At 36.3% G+C, this 19695-nt stretch overlaps 1 protein-coding gene across 2 annotated transcripts in view; it reads right to left on the bottom strand.

Annotated features, from left to right (window-relative positions):
• Positions 1 to 19695, bottom strand: part of RPS6KA5 (ribosomal protein S6 kinase A5) — a 69876-nt gene that overhangs the window by 6041 nt on the left and 44140 nt on the right. For both annotated transcript variants that reach the window (XM_041416125.1, XM_041416209.1), the window contains 9 exons: positions 14839 to 14989; positions 13487 to 13648; positions 12140 to 12265; positions 11263 to 11396; positions 8088 to 8181; positions 5585 to 5755; positions 2038 to 2229; positions 1279 to 1438; positions 107 to 270 (listed from right to left, as the gene is read on the bottom strand). In XM_041416125.1, the coding sequence (XP_041272059.1) occupies positions 107 to 270; positions 1279 to 1438; positions 2038 to 2229; positions 5585 to 5755; positions 8088 to 8181; positions 11263 to 11396; positions 12140 to 12265; positions 13487 to 13648; positions 14839 to 14989 (1354 nt within the window). The remainder of the gene's footprint in view (positions 1 to 106; positions 271 to 1278; positions 1439 to 2037; positions 2230 to 5584; positions 5756 to 8087; positions 8182 to 11262; positions 11397 to 12139; positions 12266 to 13486; positions 13649 to 14838; positions 14990 to 19695) is intronic.

Consider the following 19695-nt stretch of genomic DNA (forward strand, 5'->3'; position numbering starts at 1 on the left):
CTAAATTATAAGGACAGATATGGGTAGCTTTTAAGAGAAAACATAAACAAATCTAGATGGCACATTACAAAACACAGCACATGACAAGGAAATTCTCAGAACTTACATGGAAAGTGGCTTTGACATATGTGTGCACTGCAGCTCCTGAAGAGCCTAAGTTATCAGGTGTCATTAGAGGGTTAGATGAGAGCTGGCTGCCATCCTGAAGCCACTCATTGTATCTCAGGCTGGACATTTTAATCCTTTTGTTTGGATCCACTGTGAGAAGTCCTAATAGAAACACATTACATTCTTTAAAACTGTCAGCTATTTATCTTTGGTCACCAGAAAATGCAAATATTTCTTAATAAAATCTCATGCATTGCTTTGATAAGTAACTAATGTCAATATTTATCCTAGGTATGCCAATATTTATCTTAGATAAGGCTCACACAATGTTATACTATCATCCTCTCCAGAAGAATCTTAAAAGCAAAAAAATGATATTTAACTGTTTGATAACTCATATCTCTCTTCACACAAACTCAGAACTACCAAATAATTTATCTACTTAAAACCTGTCTACGATACTAAAGTTCAAAAGAGTAAGCCTCAGATTCCCTGCACAATTCACTCAAGTCTGAATGTGGAACTCAAGTCTGAATCTGGAAATCCCTACATTTTTGGCAGAAAAACTCCTTACAAATCTGCTTCTGCAGAAATTCAGAATTCCATCTAAGTAGCAAAAAGGTAGGTGTCTAGCTCATGATGAAAACATAATTAGATGTTCAAAAGCTTAAGGGAACCAAAGCATAGCAAATGTCAATGAAGTAGCTCAGAAATACAGTAAGTAGTCTTTGTACAGGAATTTAAAAATAGCCAATGGAAAAGAAATAATAATAAATTCATTCTCTACTAAAGCTCAGCTTTTAAGACATTTATCTCATAAGCTGTTTTGTTTTTTTTAGAAAAGCAAAAATAACATAATAGAAAAACTCTGCTTTCAAATATATGAGTAAGTTCACTCTTTCTGAAGCTTTTCAGTTCCTTTTAACCCCACTAACCTTATCAGCATCTTACCACATTAGAAAATTCTGATAGGTGTACAACCAATTTGTAATGCATTCTGATGTGTCCATAGCTACTCATTGTTTGTATCAGAGGTCAGCACATAGCTCAAGCTGTGCATATTGCCCTGTCAGGTTAGACACTTTGGAGCATCCAGATATTGTATGGTTCTCCAAATTCTATATTTTAAAATAAAAACATAATGTATATTAAATACTTGTAAATACATACCTCGAATTAGCTCTTTAGCCTCTTCAGAAACATTTTTCCAAGCCTCTCCTTCAAAGGAAAATTCTCCCTTTTTTATTTTCTTCATAATTTCCAATGCACTGGTACATGTTAAACTTCTGTCTTGAGACTGAAATGGTACCTGTCCTGATAGCATCGTGTACTGTCACAAGAACAAAGGCAGCCTTAGGAAACACAGTGTATTTACAGACAACTCTGCTGTTAAATATGAAGGGCTGTTGTTTGCATCACCAATGCTATGCAATAAAACTTGGCCTAACATAACTTTAAGGCTATAGAATATTTATAATACAGAAGACTTTCTCTGGAGTCCTTGTTAGAAAAAACATTCATCTATTCCAGGAAGCTATGAACAAAATTTATTTCTACCCCATTTATGTCTAATGAAACTAATTTTCTGTAGAACAAAATATAGGTTGATTCCCTCTCTGAATTGAAACTGTCAAAAGATTATATGGATGCCTGTAAAATTCCCTAACAAGCATATATCTTTTTGAGAAGTTGACTGTATCAAGTAATTTTTGCATTCCCAAAAATGTTAAATTTTATTTCCTACTTGCTAAAAAAAAATTCTGCTCCTGAAACCTGTATTTGGAACATGTTATTTGTGCAGCAGTACTTTCACCTCCCTTGAATTCAGCATGTACCCAATTTATGTCTGAAATCATCTTAAGTCCCTTGCATTTTAACAAAAAGTAAATACATGCAATAAAATTATAGTTAAAAACCTCAATCACTCACCAAAATGACCCCCAAACTCCACAGATCACAAGACTCATCATAACCATTGTGATTCAAGAGCTCTGGGGCAGCATAATGAAGAGTAAAACACGGAGTCTTAAGAGGCTGATTATCAGGTGGTTTTAAACGAGCAAAGCCAAAATCAATTATTTTTATTTCTGAATTATCAGTTTCATCTGTAAATAGTAAATTCTGAAAAACAAAGACAAAAATCAATATTAGCAGAGGGTACAAAATTGGTTATAATTACTTTGCTACATCTATCGCTACAGAAAATTCTCCATTATCTAGAGGAAAGGTGAACTGCAAGACACTGAGGGAAGAGAAAAGAGAAATAACAATACTCTGGGTTGTAACAAATGTGACATTTTTACCTGCCCCTGCACATCTGCAAGTCAGGACAGTTCTGAGATTACTAACAAAAATGCATACGTGGCACAGAACAGCAGAGAAAAGAATTCTGGGAACTTTGACAAGAAGAAAACCTAAGACATCAACATGTTTGGAGATGGCAGAATTGCCTTCTTCCTCAAACAAAATCAAATTTTCTTAAGCTTCCACTTCCTTCTGGCATGTTGTGAACAACAGCTTTCTTGTGTGGGGGATTCCCACTGCTCCTTCTGTCTTGTGACTGAATGGTCTTTGGCTGTTGAGCAGTACCACAGTACTGCCATGAGGACAATAATGCACAAGTCATTTGAAAGCAAAGGAGGTGATAAGAAGTGCACCTTTGTATGACGTGGTGTTAAGAAGTGCACCAATAGCTCAGAGGTTTCACTGAGAGCTGTCTGCCATGGGTGGCAAAGCCAGCACTGATAAGTGCTCTGAAAGAAACGTGGGACCAACAGCATTCAAGCACTGAAGGTCACATAACAGTCCCACCACAAACCTACTCCTTACACCAAGGCAGAGACATTGGTGCAGTAGTCCCTGAGAATTCCAGCTTTACACACTGGAATGTGGCACTTTGGACTTGAAGACAGACAAGTTTGTTGTCAGTTTGGAAAATATTAGGCAATCTGCTTCTTTTTTCTTCTCTGAGTATTTTTATTTCCAAGAAAGATACAAGAGGAAGGCTTGTCACAGAAAGCTTTTGACTCACAGAAAAACTGTCTGAGGCCAAGATGAATTGTAAGCTAATTCTACTCTTCCCTTCGACTTCTGAGAGAAGAGCGTCATTTTACTACTGCCTTTACTGCTCAATTTATGAATGCTAGAAAGAAATTTCAATATCAGAAATCCTACAGCTCTATCTAACCTTGTAATACAAAAGGTGAATGACTCACACAAAGTAATTAATTTCAAACTCATTAACAAGGGTAAAAAATGATTGCTAGACTGCCATCAGGTCAATAAGGAAAACCTGAGACCATTCATTATGGACAAAAGAAAATAGCTGCTACAAAGCAGTATTTTAGTATTTTTGCTTTCTGTACTGCTGATACAGCTCAATGCACATTCAGAGAAGTCAGTTTTTAATTGTTGTGTAAATGGATCTACATGAAGCCTAATTTCAGCAAAAATATTCATACAAGGATAAGTGATTAATATAATAGTCTTTTGTATGGTGATGTTATATACTCCACAAGTAAATAAAGAATGAATAACATTCGTTTAAAAAGACCTTTCTTATGATAAAAATTAAATTGATTATGCATGGATAGAAAGGTACAGTCCAAGTATCCTATACCGGGTTCAGGTACCTCTGTTAATGAGGCAAATAAAGCGTGTTTCAGAACTCTCCCATCCCCCAAATATTTACAGCTATATTCCACATATTTTAGGATATATAAACAACATTCTCGCACACTTGTTATGTTTTGTTGCAATACCTTTAGAACCCAGTTCACAGATTGATGATCACAGAAACAGTCCTCAAATCCTCTACTGAGAAGCTCCAAATATGATCACATATGCTACACAAACTCTTTATTCCTACAAATTCCCTATTTTCTATCCAGTACTTTTCCTCTGTTTTATAGAGCAACATATGTGATCTAATTACTACTGATAAACAGAAGTCTTCCAGTCCATGAAATTCAGTCTCACTCTTAGTTACCTTTAACCAGCCGGACTTTAAAAAAAAATTATCAGTAGCACATTCGATTGCAAAGTTGAGCATCAAAAAAATCTGACCAGAATTCTTAGAAAAGCAACAGAATTTCCTATATATCTTTTTACAGAGAAATGCACTAACCATATCTATATTGGGAACCCTGCATATACTATACTAAGTTCATGTCAGAACCTAAAATAGTAACTTTCAAAACAAGCAGGAAGGAGACAAGCAGGTTAAGTCCAGCTTTGTGGAGGCAATGGATTCTGCAAGCTGTTTGCTAACCCTTCATTACTTGACTTCCCAGACTTCTGTTCTTGAACATAATGCAGAATTGAAGACTGCCTAATTTACCTTACAGCTGAAGCTCTGCTTTACTGTGCCTTTACATTCAAAATGGCAGTAAGACTGAGATGGTAAGAAGAGAGAAAGAGGGGTTGGTTTCATCCTTTTAATAATTACTTGTTTCAAAAATGATTTTCTTACCCTGATGATGCAACTCTTGGAAAAAGTTTCCCTGATGACTTTTTCAACTCACACACTAGAATTTCAAAATAGTCCCTCTATAACTGTTTACTTACAACAGCAGCCCAGGACAGAGATTCTTTCAAATTCATATTTTGGATTGGTTTTCAAAAACAACTAGCAACACCTAGAAGACTTCTTTACCAGTTGAATTGGAATTACTATAAAATACCAAGTCTTTCATATCAAAGAAAGTATGTTACAATAAGATAAAACACCAGTAGGAATGGTAGATTATTTTTTAACTCCAGCTACAAAAGGAACAGCTATTTCCTGGGGTATGATGGCTGTCATCACCCTGCAATAAACATCCTCACTGGATGAATCATTAATCTACACCATTTTCAGACTTGAGAAAATGTACATCCCAACCCATTGCTGGCAAAAGCACCCAAGAAAAAACTGGCTCCAGGAAGCAGAACAAAGCCAGTGGTCAATCTTATAATAGTAAACTGACTGGTCTAGAAGGCATGATGTTGCTGAACAACAAAAATATCAGAAAAGCAATTGCTGAAAAAAAGATATTAATAAATTGTTTCTTTTGGGAAACTACTGAACTCACTGAACTCAAACCACACATCTCTTAGTGCTCACTTTGTACTTAACTGGAAAAGAAGCCCTACTAAAGAAATTATGATCAAACGAAAGATGGAAATGTACAGGCAAAATACCCAAGCAACCTAGCTCTGCTTATGAACTGTTTCACACAATAAATACATGCTAGTGAAAAATGTCCCCAAATAGGCAAAGAATGTTTTTGAACAAGTTAAGAGTAGAGATTGCTTACAGTTACTTTTACCTATGAACAGAAAAATATCTACAGAATTTGCTAAGTAAAAGTGGTAACATCTAATTAAAAACACAGAAGTAGAAAACTCTGTAACAAAGGCTGGAGAAACAGAGATACATCACATTCCAGACATTTAATAACTTACTGTCTAAACATATATATACAAGTCACTATACCTCAGGTTTCAGATCTCTGTGGACTACTCCTACATCATGCATGTGGCTCACTGCTGAAACAAGTCTGCGCATAATGTGACTGGCTTCAGTCTCACTGAAATGTTTCTTTTTCTGAATACGTTCAAGCAATTCTCCTCCCTTCAGCAATTCCATTACTAGGAAAGTGTGAAGCTGAAACAATAAAATAGCAGATTAGAAATTTAACATTACAAACCAACATTCACTCAGGAGTTAGGTGCTATTCTGACAGGTTCTCAATGCTTGAAGAAATAGCACTGCCGCTTGTAGTAATTTGGAAGACCAAAAAAAGGACCAAATCTCAGATGGCATTTTTCCCATCAGTCTTGTTGAGACTGAAGAATAACATCTTCCTCATGTGCCCCCATATTTATTAACCAAAATGCAATGCCACCACCTAAATGTATAAATTTGTAGGAAGATGAAAAGGCTTTACTTAGGTTAAAAATTAAAGCTGGAAAAAGAGAAACTTTTGCTGCTTAAGCCTGCTCTGATATAAGGATATGTATCTATTAATATGCATAAGGACTTAACACTTAAATGTTACAAAATCCTTTAAAAGCACCCTGAAACTTAACCTCTGAAATCAAAAATTATCTAGAACTTTCGATTTTACTCCCTACAGAGTAGTAGCCAAAACTACCCCATCATTACAATTACAATATACATCTTCCCAAAAATTAAAGAGCATTTTTTAAAATTAAAACAGCAATGAGTTTTCAGAGGATTGCTCTCTTCAAGGCAATAAATAAAAAGGGGCTTAGACAGCATTGGCACACGGTCAACTGCAATTTGAATGTCTTGCAAACAGTAGACTTCTCAGAACAAGGAAGTAAATTCAGCATTCTCAAAAGGCAATGGACGTAGGCATGCCATGGCTTCTAGCCCTTCCCTCCCCTGAATGACAGTAACAAAAGCAGTATTTGCAAGCAGAGCAAAAAAGTTCTGGGAAGTGGCCAAAAAATGGACTTCAAAGCAATATTCAGAAGATGCACACTTTATATACCCATGAACAGAAGCAGAGCTATGTGGACAGAAAACAGTAACACTTCTTAGAACAACCAAGGTGTCTAGCAGTGCTTGAATGGTATCCTCTCCTGCTAATTTTCTTTATGCCTTGGGAATATCTGACAGTGTAGTTAAAAAGGATAAAAAGACTTTTTTCCCTAGAAAACTTCTGACTCACCAAGAGACTGCAATGCAATATTATATGGCTGGAATACTAATGTGGAATTTGAACAGACTGATATCAGAGCAAGTTAAAAACTGGAACTTCTTTTTATTAAGACAAACTGCAGAAAGTTCAAAACTAGGAAATTCCCATCAGTTTCGGTCTTCAGAGTATTGTGCACGTAATCTGAAAGGTAACACCTGAGAGCTACCAGAAGGAGCTAAAAATACAGTGGGTTGATTGGCTGAGAGCAGCCTGTTCAGTGGCACACCACAAATTCCCATCAGGTCTTCAGAGTATTGTGTGCACGTAATCTGAAAGGTAACACCTGAGAGCTACCAGAAGGAGCTAAAAATACAGTGGGTTGATTGGCTGAGAGCAGCCTGTTCAGTGGCACACCAGTCTAGAGAACCATTTTTTTAAATTTAGCATATTCATTTTACTCAAAGGAAAAAGAAATGTCCCGTTCCACACATGCGCATATATGTAAAAAAAGGGTTTTCTTGTCATTAAAAATTACAGTTCAGACACTGTATCCTCTCAGTGAAATTTGCTCTACATGAGCTCTCTGCTGGTCCCAGCACAAACAGCATGAGGGGGACAGACTGGGATATGTGCAGAGGTAAGAGACCCCTTGTTCCATTACAAAATCTATAGACCAACACAGAACAACAGAGTAGTATAGGCTGGAAGGCAGCTGTACAGGACATCCGGCCTAGCTCAAACCAGGGCCAACTTCCAATTCAGATCAAATTATTGTTCATTCCATGCTGTGGAGTCTGTATTACATTAAGGAAAAAGACAGTTAAGGTATCTAATAAGTAAACTGATCTTAATAGATTTTCAAACAGACGCTCCACTTTCATGTTTGGTAAGTTATTTGGTTATCTCCATTAAGTTACTAATGTGTAGGAAAAGATACTAGTCATATAATCTTCATGTGCAACATTTCTAAATTAATTCACAAATATGTTTTAAGATCTATAATTATTCTGGGGGAAAGGTGATAACACAATTCAGTATCACAGATACTGAAATTGGGCCATGAACACATTGTATGATGGTAAACAAAGACAAAACAGAACAATGAACAGAACTCAAGCCTTAAATTTTTTTGCATACTGTTTTGATTTGCTAGAGTAACTGCAAGATTGCTAGAATGCATAATTTCCGCTTCATTTTCTATACTGACTAGACAAACGCCCTAGGAAAAAAATTGCCTCCACAGTTACAGAATGCTTAAGTCCAAAAAGTTCTCGGGAAAACACATGGCAATATGTTTGGTAGGTGCTGATTACAGTTTCTTCAAAATACCTGGTCATGAAAAACTTCATGTAACTTCACTACATTCGGATGTCCTTCGCAGAGTCTCAGAGCTGTTATTTCTCTCTGGGTGTTGGCTTCCATTCTGGAAAAATTGAGCAGTCATTTTGTACCAATTTTACTGAGCAAATTGCACATTCCAAGTGTTATTTATTAACTGTTTGCAATCCATATTTTTGTACTATTACAACCACTTGAACACAATTAAATGTATATTAAAATTAAGTGGAGAAAAACTCTCCTCATAACCCTGCAATTTAGTCCATTAAAAAACCCACACCCAATTCAATGTTTTTAATGCAACTGCAACTTCCTAGAGCAAAAGCTGATGTGATACAGAATAGTTTCAACCTAAAACAAATCATGCCCTTAGTCCAGAGCAATTTGACTACACCTCTGTAACTACCAATATTTGTTAGTTCACCTCTATCTTCGCCCAATCTTTTTCCATTCTTAATGGGGGCAAATATGTCCAAAATGATATGGAAACTATGAACTCTACTAGAAAAAGAGTAACATCATCTTTATATGAAATGTGTTATACAGATGAATCCCTAAACAGAGCATTGTAAAAATCTGAAATGGATAAGAGACTATTTCCAGAGAAAAAAATCATTGCATAAATTCTATTTCAAGTATTCAAATCTATAGTCATAAAAAGTGAAAATGGTGAGTGTTATAAAAACTACATGAATGGTGACAGAGCAGAACATTTTTTTTCCACTAGTTAGATATACTGATTTACTTTTGGCAAATAATGCCTGAAAATTTCTGCCAAAACTCTCTCTGAGAAAGGCTAACCCTGTACTGATTTAGAGAATGGCTTTACAGGCAACAGATACAGATACAATCGCTCACCACACATTTTCTTAATTTTTGCTTGTTTTTTTTTTCCTAATTAGGATGAGAACCACAATGAGAATTCTGTGCAAGAGAATTCGGTCTTTCTGTAGGCTTTATAAAATCAACAAGTAAACTAAGCTGTTCCATCTGCATCTCTGCTGCTGCAATTTTTAAACTGACAGTGACTTCTGGTCCTTAAGGAATTAAAAAACCTGACTCACAGAGTCTTTCCCCCTAAACTACTATCAGAAGGAAGCAGACCTTGGAAACAGATGAAAAATGTTCAGTATCATGAGCACAAATCTTTGAAATTTTTATGGGGGCTTTTCTGAATATTTCCCATCAGTAAATAGTTACCATCTCAGATTTTAAGCAACCTTGAGAGAAACAAATGGGATGTGCTAAACAGTAACTCAAACAGGTTTACATTGTTTCAGTGGTTATCAGACATACAGAGAAACCTAAAAATGTTGGCTGGGGGCAGGTCCAGCATTACTAAAAAAGCAATACCACAGAGGAACTTTCACCTCACGTATCACAAAAAGGTTTCCCTAGATGCAAGATTCCCTTTTTGGGCACATTTGTCTGGTAGCAGTGAAAGACTGACTTTGAGACAAAGAAGTTGCTAGAAACTTATACTTTTCCTTTTAGCAAGATTTAGTGGTGTGATCCTCAGAGCAATATTACTTACAGATTCTAATTCAAGTTGGGTTTTGGCCAACTGCTCAGAGTGTGGGTTTACTGCTAACTCTAAATACTGTACAAACATGCTGAGTCTGCTCACACTCTGCAATCCTAAAAAAAAATTCAAAAATCTCTGTATACAGATCACTTCTTACCTTCATTTAGCCTGAGCCACCAAGATGAAGGAGAAAGAGCAAAAGAACCCGAGAGTGATATAATTCAGGGACAATTTCTAGAAATTAAGTTCTAGGGGAAAAAGTCAATACTGGTCTGCTCACTTACCCAGAAACAAATGCACATTATGTTAAGATGAGGTGGGAGCACTAACCTACAGCTCTGCTGGTACCACAGAAAAAACTTCTGGGTTTTTGAAAGAGAAATGAAAGAGATCTCCACATTAAAAGACCCAATGTAGGTGTCTGTCACACACCACTTAAGGTCTCATTATAATGAGTGAAATTCCCATGAATCCATCTTATAGGGTGAACTAGCTCACTGTAACATACATACCTAGAGTAGGATTCAGTGGCCTAAGCATAGGAAGGAAGAGCCTGGAAGATGACATCAGCCATGAAGACATCTACAAAAAGGTAGCAGTCACAAGACTGATGGGAACCAGAGGACAGAGAAGACACCAACAGATTCTAAAATGGCCCTACGTAGATGTCTATGTTTAAGTTACTGAATCCCACTTCTAGTGCAAGACAGTTTTAGGCAGGCTTCCATTAATTTAGCAGACCTCAGAAAACTAACTCAGACACCTACACTTCAGCTTCCTGTTCTTGAGCCTGTCCTATTCAAAAAGCATATGACGAAATGACAGACACCTAGGTCTGGCAGACAGCTTCTTCTAGAATCTGGAAAAACAGAGGTACAGCCAAATGTCTTGGGCAAGAGATAACTGAACTATCATTCTGACAGCAGAACATTTCTACTCTCCTGCCAGCATTCTGCAACACACTAGGGATGTACTTACTAATGAACTCTGTAAAATGAAGGCAAAAATCCATCTGCTACTCAAAGAATCCCTTATCTTTACTCTTCTCTGAGCAGAAACTCACAGAGAAATCCATTCTGGAAGAGAACCAGATGGTACCCGTGTAGAAAGCAAGTCAGCTGCTTCCATTGTGGTGTTCTCTTCAGAACATCCAGGAAACAAGATACAACTTACAATTCCATAGTCTAATTCCATTTTATACACACACATACAGTTAGATCTGAGGCAACCCACACTGCAGACCATTCCTAAAAGCAGTATCCTAGGCAATCAATAGGGCTGCTTAAGAAAGGGAGCTAGCTTAAGCTTACATTCAGTTCACCAAAGTGTCAAGATGAAAGAACCTTATACCTTTACTTTGTTAGGAAAAAAAATAGGTGAAATAATGGTAAAATACAACTAGGAACCAAAAAGTACTCTTTAGGTTTCTCCTTGTGTCCCAACTAGAATAACATTTTATTTCAAAAGACTCTCAGAATCTTTTAATGGTCATAAGGTTACAATAAGTTTATGCAGACTCATAGAACAAGAAATAATTTTAAAGCTATTTTTCCACTTTCATAAATGTAGTGAACATTATTCTACTCCATGGGTGACAGTAAGCAAAGAAAATATTTTTATTGTCTTATAGAATATTTATACCTTTTGCTAATTATTTTTACTGCATACTCTTGGCTAGTTTTCTTGTGTAAGCACTTTCGACAAATGGAAAAACTTCCTTCTCCCAATGGTTTCTCTTTCAGATCCAGTTCATAATGATGATAAAATGGAGAGTCCTGTTAGGAAACTGTCTGTATTTAGTTTTGCAGAATACTTTTAGTATACACAGTCAAAGACAAAGAGTAAAATTTCATAAGAATTTTTCATCTACATTTAAAACTGTAAAAGAGCTCTCTTTTTATTAAAATATAATCTTAAATTTTACTGAATAAAATGCATAAACATTATTCTAGCAATCAAAGAGTAAAGCTTACATTACATTAAACAAACAATCACTAAATATATCATTACTACTACAACAATTGAAGATACAAAATATTCAGACAAACAGGATCAAAGATGGTCATACATACATTTATCCACAAAACTATGTGCTCATTTGAGGACATCACAATAGCATGTGTTCTTATAAGGCTTCACACAACTATATGCTCTTTTGGGTAAATACAACATAGATGAAATTATTATATAATAAAGTAGCTTCAGAAATATCTACAGTGTTTGGCTGAATAAGAACTATCAGGAGTCTCATTATTAGAATTATTGCTACTATACTTCAGTCTTCTGGAAAACTAGACAATCATCTCATTTTTCAGATTAAACTTCAACCATTTCTTAATAGTACCACATGCAAGATGTGATGGATCATCAGAGGAATCATCTGAGGAGCCATTACAGAGAATTGATAAATGAATGATAACTATTTTGTAATCCATAGCCTAGCTTATGATTGCTGCTTGGGAAGTTATACACAGTTTTAATTTAGCCAAATTAATTTAAGGCTTGATATTATTATTACCTTCAACATAGCACTTCTGGCAATAGTTGTTGTTCCAGGTCGCTCATCCCCCACATAAAACTGGAAAGGATCTACTGTAGCTGCATTACGTTTAAACAAAATGGAAGGTGCAACGAAAGAATAACCCTACAAAATTAAAACATCAGAAAAGGGTATAGCTTGATACTGTTGTACATAAACTACCATAATACATATGAAACAACAAAAGTTTCAGAAGAATTTTTCAATAAATCAGAATTTTTGTAGCATAATAGAGAAATTGTAACTTGCTCTGTTCAATATGAACAGGTATCTCCTGGAATTAGTTAGATGATCCTCCACAGTTAGAGACAAAGTAATAATACTACAAGAATTCTAATAATGCTAATCTGGCTCAGCTACAATTGCTTTACAATAGTGATAAAGGCTTGTACTTCAAACTAGCCAGCTTCCCAGGACACCTTAAAGTTAAGGCATTAAATAGTTTGTATGTTGTGATGTAAGCATCAAACAATTTGAAATGGATAAACTTGATATCAGTGTGTGTGGGCAACGATGTGTCCAGTTTGAGTATCAGAACAGCTGTGACTGCTGCTGCAGGCTGAATCAGATGTTGTTAAGACACGCATAACCTGCTTGCTACAGTCACTGTGAATCTAACAAGTTCCAAAATATGACACTACATTCCTCTACCCTGAGGATTAAGCTGCTCAAAAACAGACAATAAAAAACAACAAAGCACAACAATGGGGGAAGAGAAAGCAATCCAAACTGCTGTTCACCTCTGCAGTTTTGGTACCAAGTTGGTTGCACATGAGCTGGTTTTGCCCATTTGACATCCAGACTCTGCAGTCTAAGAAGGGATTGTTTTTTAACAGCATGGAAGGAACAGTAAGGAAAGCTTTGTTACTCATCTGGAAACATCAGTCGAGTAACTAGAATGCTCCTACAAAAGGTAGAGTTTCAGCTCCCACTTTCCAAAGCATTACTTCAACTAGCCATAATGTGGAAATGGGGGACCTAAATTGCTCTTGTTGAAGCTGGCAGCCCAGGCTGATGGAGTCAAGATGACAAGACTCATAAGGTAAAAAAAAAAATCAATAAAGAACAAACTGACTTTAGTCCAACCAGTAGAACATTCAGCTGGGAATGGAGAAACAAGGAAGTTCATATTTGCAGTAGGACTGTTTCCACCTTTCTCATTTTGCAATTATTGAACAAAAAGCCCCAGGAACTGGGACTAGAAGATACACATTTAATTCCAAAAACATAATAGGCAGGAGGTGAAAAAAAAAAAAAAGTTATCTATACATTAGGAACTGTTCAAAAATAATTTCTTTAAAAAATTAATTTGAGTTGTTAAAATACCTGAAATATTCTTTCCGAAGTCTGAGGGGTTGCTGCAGGAGAGTATGTTGGATCCATTTCTGTAAACTCTTCTGCAAAATTACTGACATCCAATTCATCTCTGATTACTGGTTTAAATGGAGCTGGTATTTTTTTCGCAGCTAAGTCCTCCCAATTCATATTCTAAACAAAAAATAGGAAAATAAATTGAATCAAATGAAAATTTTACAGAAAGATATTGGAAAGCGAGTCTTGTCCTGACACACAGTCCTAACTCCCTTTGCCATTTTCCACAGGCAGATGAAAAATATTCAAATTATGCTCAACTAATTTGCTTAGTTAAAGCCAAGCAGTATCATATTTATTTGTATGTAGACAGAATCCAAAAAGAAATATAACATAATTTAACAGTAGAGATGTACCAAACAATTAATTTGATGGTCTTTGAATTTCTTCCTCTATTTCAGAATAAGACCAATATTTATATTTTCATAATACATGCATGCACCGTGGCTTATCTTCAACTTTTCATTGCTAATTTCTATGCTTAATTACTGACGTCAGCTTTCAGAGCCCTGAGAGCATAAACCTCCAAATTCTTACTTGGAGGCATGACTAGAAAGAGGAAGCACAGAAATAGCAGATGTGAGAAAACTGCCCTGTTACTGTAAAGGAGTGGAACCGAAATTAAGTAAAGAATAGAAAGTGTTATACGATGGCAAAATGCACCTCCCAAAACAAACAGTGAATTAAGGAAGCTTAACTCTGTTTAACTCTACTTAACTTCAGAAGCACCATAAATACATAATTTGTTTTTTCAAAGAAAGCACACAATTTTAACCACAGTGGACAGAACACTACAGATATTGTATGCAAATCTAATCTTCATCATCGTTTGAAAGCAAATGTTAATACACTGAAATCTGAACAAAATTAAAATTTACTGAACGAAACTAAAGATTTAATGAGGCCAAGGAAAATAAAGGAGTTTGGTGAATTTTATCAATATTCAAATTCTACTAATAATGCTAGTGGCAATCTTTAAAAAATCATTTCAAACAAAAACCCAACAGACAATACAACACAATTTCAGTGTTTTACATTTAACCTTCTGATTTAAGCATTGTGTCTTTTGGCTTCTTCAAGTAATTGATAGATACAGACCACAGATATTAAAAACCTAGCATGCCCTTCTAATACACACAAAACCCAAACAATACAAACACATGGATATTTTCACTAACTTCAATGCAATTATTCATGCAAGTAATAGGTCTCTAAGTTAAGAAAACAAGAGAATTTCCTTAAACTTTGATTTCACAGGCACTAATGCAGAATAAGTGGGATCTGGTGAGTTTTGTTGTTTGCTTTACCTGGAAAAAGGGATGCTGTTTGATTTCATCAGCATCAGTGGGACCACAACCTAGCCTCTTCTTGGGGTCTTTCATTAGAAGACGCTGAATTATATCCTTAGACAGAGCACTCATTTCTTGCGGATAAGGTGGCTCACTTTTTAATATTCTCCTTTAAAACAAACAAAATAACAATGTGGAAGTTACTTAAAATGTTCAGACTTAAAGAGTTACCATGCTAATGGAAGCATTAACATTTCATTTAAACTTCTATTGTACCCAAAAGCAGGAGGAAGACAAATATGAAACCAACCTTTTTTAAATAAAGGAAGGTTTAAGGAATTGCGGACATGAAACAGAACATCTGAAGAGATAAATTATATACCTCAATCCACAAAAGGAGAACAATCCTCATTTCACATACTGAGTTTACTCTTTAAAAGAAATCTCATGGTTGAAACAGATAGCTCCACAAAGAAATCAACTTGATGACTAAGAGCAGTCAAACCAAAAATAATTCCAACATTAAAATGTATTAGAAAATAAAGGAAAAAAAAAAACATATTTGAGGCACTGGAGAATTGCCTTCACCCTCTGTGTTGTGTTCAGTGCTCATGCCCTTGTCTTAAATAAAGGCACTATAACTGGAAAAGTTTTAGAGAACAGTACTAAGACTAATCAGACATAGAATGTGTTTGATAGAAAGTTTTATGAAAAGGCTAGGACTATCCAGCTTACTGAAAAGATGACTCAAGAGACCTGGGCAGTGTTTCCCTCAAAACAGTAAAGAGAAAGTAAACACAGACCTCACCACTTTTTCAATATAAGAACTAGAAACCATCACGTTGTGCCAGTGGAAGTCAAAACCTTGGAAGCCTAAGTAGAATCACATTTCAATACCTGTCTTTTATATCTGCAGTTCCCATAGCTCTACATAAACAAGTAGGCAAGTTTTCCTTCAGTTACTCTAAATCTAAATACTGAAACTAAGGACTCTAAGGGAAAGTAACACATCCAAAGACACACGAACAGGTTTAAAACAGAGACACAATAAACCTTCCAGCATACAGAATCACAGAAGAATTGTGGTTGGCATGGACCTCTGGAGGCCGTCTAGTCCAACTCACCCTGCTCAAACAGTTACCTAAAGCCAGTTGTTCACCACCATGTTCAGAAACCATTTGAATACCCCCGAGGAGAGAGACTTCACCATCTCCTTTGGGAATCCTGTGTCAGTACTCAGTCACACTTGCAGTAAAAAGATATTTCCTAGCGCTTGGAGGGAACCTTCTGTTTCAATTTGTGGCCCCTATCTCTGGTCCTGTTACCAAACACCACTGAAAGAGCCTGGTTCCTCCTTCTTTGCGCACTCTCTTCAGGCATTTATGCACATTGATGAGGTGTCCCGAAGCCTTTCCTTCTCCAGGTGCAAGAGTGACAGCCTTCTCAGCCTATCCTCATACTGACATCAGCCCTTTGCTGGACTCTCTCCAATATATTATTTTCTGGCACTGGAGAGACCAGAAGTGGAACCAGTACTCCAGATGTGGCCTCTTTGGCAGTGCTGAGTAAAGAGGAAGGATCATATCCCTAAACTGATGATAATTTGTGTAATGCAGCCCAGGATACTATTTGCTGCCTTTGCCACAAGGCCACATTACTGGCTCATGTACAGCTTGGTATCTACACAGCCTGATGCATACTCTCACTGTGGTAACTTCACAGTAGGGCTTACAGTGCCTCCACTAAACACAAACTGAAAGATTTGAAGCCATGAGAGACTGAGGCTGAAATGACATGAATTTGTGGCAATACTAAGATCTCAACCATTATATGTTTCTGCCAGAGCTTAAGTTGATCGCTGCAGGACATTCCTAAATTTTGTTCAGAGTTACTGCATGACACATCCTTAGAGTCAGTTATCCCATGAGAAAATTTTTATCTTGAAATCTCTAGCTTCTTGGATTAGTCCAAAAATAGATGCAAACAGATTGCTTCCTAAATAATCCTGTTCTGGCAGTGTGGAAGAACAAAACCAAGTTCAAAATGTGCACATCCCAGGGGTAGCTTCTACAGACATAGTATCCAATTTCAAGCAAACCAAAAGACAAAGCAAGCTAACTTCTTGGCTTAAGTAATGCTGATAGGAGTGAGGAAAACACAGTCTGAGTTTTAAGATGGTGTAGAGTCCAGGATTATTTTTTTTAATGATATATATCTGCCAGTAAGGGTCTAAATCATAGCCTTTCTGCCAGCAGAAGTAACAGCAACCACAAGAATTCTCTTCAACTTCTGGACACATTTCACATTACAGAACAGGAGAAGAAAGGACAATATTATCAAGTGATCTTTTAATTAAGTATGTTAATACCAAATTTAAACACCACTAAATAAGAGTATTCTTACACTGCAGGAGTGATGGAGAAGAAAAGATTCAGTCTCTTCTGAAATGACCCAGTTTTAGAAAGGGGAAGCAGGTAACTCATAAAGACAGAAGACAGGACACCTTGATAGAAAAATTACTTTATTTACAGGAGGGACAATGAAATCTACAATGTTTTCATAGCTTGAAAATCACTGCAGTTAGGTAAGTCTGAAGAAGCCTCTTTATCAACCTTTCTGATAAAAGAATCAGAAAGATATGTAACAAAGATTCTGGAAAACAACAAGTTCTCTTTGGGCTCTCAGAAGAGAGGAAAACCCCTCCAATCAGTATTTTTTCAAAGTGATTTCTAAAGCAATGAGATTGAAACTCTGAGATGTCCTTAGTAATCAAAAGGGAAATTCTAGAGCAAGTTCTCTTCCACACACTCTAGGAACCTCCTAAACTGTTTCCTCTCTGCTGTACTGTATTTCCAGCAGATGTACAGTAAGATTTATATTGAGAAATATCTTCCATCTCTTGACCATCCTAGAACCCACTGCAGAAATGGCAGCATTTTGCCATGCTCCATTACAAGGAGATTCACATAAGTTTGTCAATTAACCATTGGAAAAGGCTTTTTTGCTTTTATCCACCAGTATTCTTTTCCTATTGGTGGAAAGGGATTGCTGAAACTCTTTTTAGGGGATGCTACTCATTCCAAAGTATTTTCTCCTAAACTTGTCTCTAAACTGAGACATTGTGTTATAAGCACCATCAAAAAGATACATATACATCTGGATGTACAGGGAATAAGAGAAAGCAACTCCAAGCTGTAACCCTATTAAAGGGCAAATGTACAAGACTTCCAAAGCAGAGTTTTTACCCTCATACTTAAGAATGACCCTGTCACCTCTTGTTCTGAGCTGAACTCTCTTATTCTTTTGTTCCATCTTGGAGCAGTCGGGTACATATGCACACCCCTGGTTCTACACAGGTGAGAAACTGTGCTACAATACCTAAAACTTGCCTTAAACCATCTGCTTTAATGAATGGTTGAACAGATCTATAGGTAGACTCACTCACGCACTCTGATGTGCATCTAAACATAAAAATGCTGTATATTATAGATAGGCAGCTAAAAGCTCTAGGACAAAATACCTAGAAGAAATCATGCAAATCAGAAGTTGGATTTAATGACTGTTCCATCCTTTAAAAGATCTAGCAATCACTAGAGTAAGTCACTGATTTAAGAAGGAAATCAATAAAGAAGGGCATCCCAGTACACAGCTGTTATGCATCTTCCCAACAGCTCTGTGAAGAAAAGGTTTCCTGCAGGATCATAGATGAAGTATCTCCACAGCATCTAACAGACTGTCAGATTTCAGCTGTCCTCCATGAAGTTTAAATAAAGTCTAACCAATTATGTCAAATAAAGACCACTGGCTGCTACCGGAGTTAGTATGCTAATATGGCATCATATGCGTCTATATATTATTTTATAGATGCATATATGCATTTTTTTAAAAAGTTTTTATCTATTCATAACCCTAAAGCTGGTAAGACTTTTTAAACTGCTGCACAGTTGCAAACTAGTACTCGAAAACCTTCCTGCTCATTTTATATCCTATACATGACAGGGCCCTCAAAAGTCAGACCCCTAAAATGGATTTGTCAGTCTTTCAATTCAGCACTACAAATTACTCATAGTCAAAGTGAAAATACTGGCTATGTAGTCGGTCCCAGCCTTGCCTGTGCTTTTGCAGGATGGCTCTTATCCCTGGTTCTGCAGCAATAAAAGATCAGAATTCTCAAAAATGAAAGGAAAATCTGAAAACAAGGGAAAAGAAAGGGGAGAGGGCGCACTAGAAAAGGAGAGATATTGGAGTAGTTATGTGACTTTTTTTATTTAATTGAGTTTAATAACCCATACACAAAGCATGTGAACGAGCTTTCAGAGACAGTGATAAAAGGCAACATTTGCATTTACTTAACTTGCATTTTCCATGAAAAAGGTCTACAGTGTTGCCAAAAAGATTATGATAGAAGAACAACATAATTTCTCACCAGAAAGAGAAAAAAAAAAATAGAAACTACACACTGTTTCCAACACAAGCATAGAACTCTCCCTTGGAAAGATATTTTAGAACAAAGTTTCATTCTCAAATTTAACACCAGACAACCATTGTGCCACACAAGGGCGTAAAATTATCTAAAAATATCTAAGATTACTTCCTACCTAGGTAAAATAAAAGAAGGACCTGGATCCATTTAAAAGATGACTTTTTTCCCCCCCTAAACTCAGAAAAATAAAACCCTGCCTTCAACAGCTTGTGAGCAAGTAAAAAAACTGCATTCTCTAAGTCTGCTGCAATTGGCAAGTTTAAGCACATTAAGTTAACCCATGTAATTTCTGGTTAGAACAACCTTGCTATCAAGAAAGAAGTTTGTACCAACTCATATCTCTGTGCCAGTAATTTCATTATCAGGGCAACTGTCACTCTCTGGTTTCTGTT

Source organism: Onychostruthus taczanowskii, unplaced genomic scaffold (assembly GCF_017590055.1).
Source record: "Onychostruthus taczanowskii isolate IOZ18803 unplaced genomic scaffold, ASM1759005v1 scaffold1, whole genome shotgun sequence".
Classification (NCBI taxonomy): Eukaryota; Metazoa; Chordata; class Aves; order Passeriformes; family Passeridae; genus Onychostruthus; species Onychostruthus taczanowskii.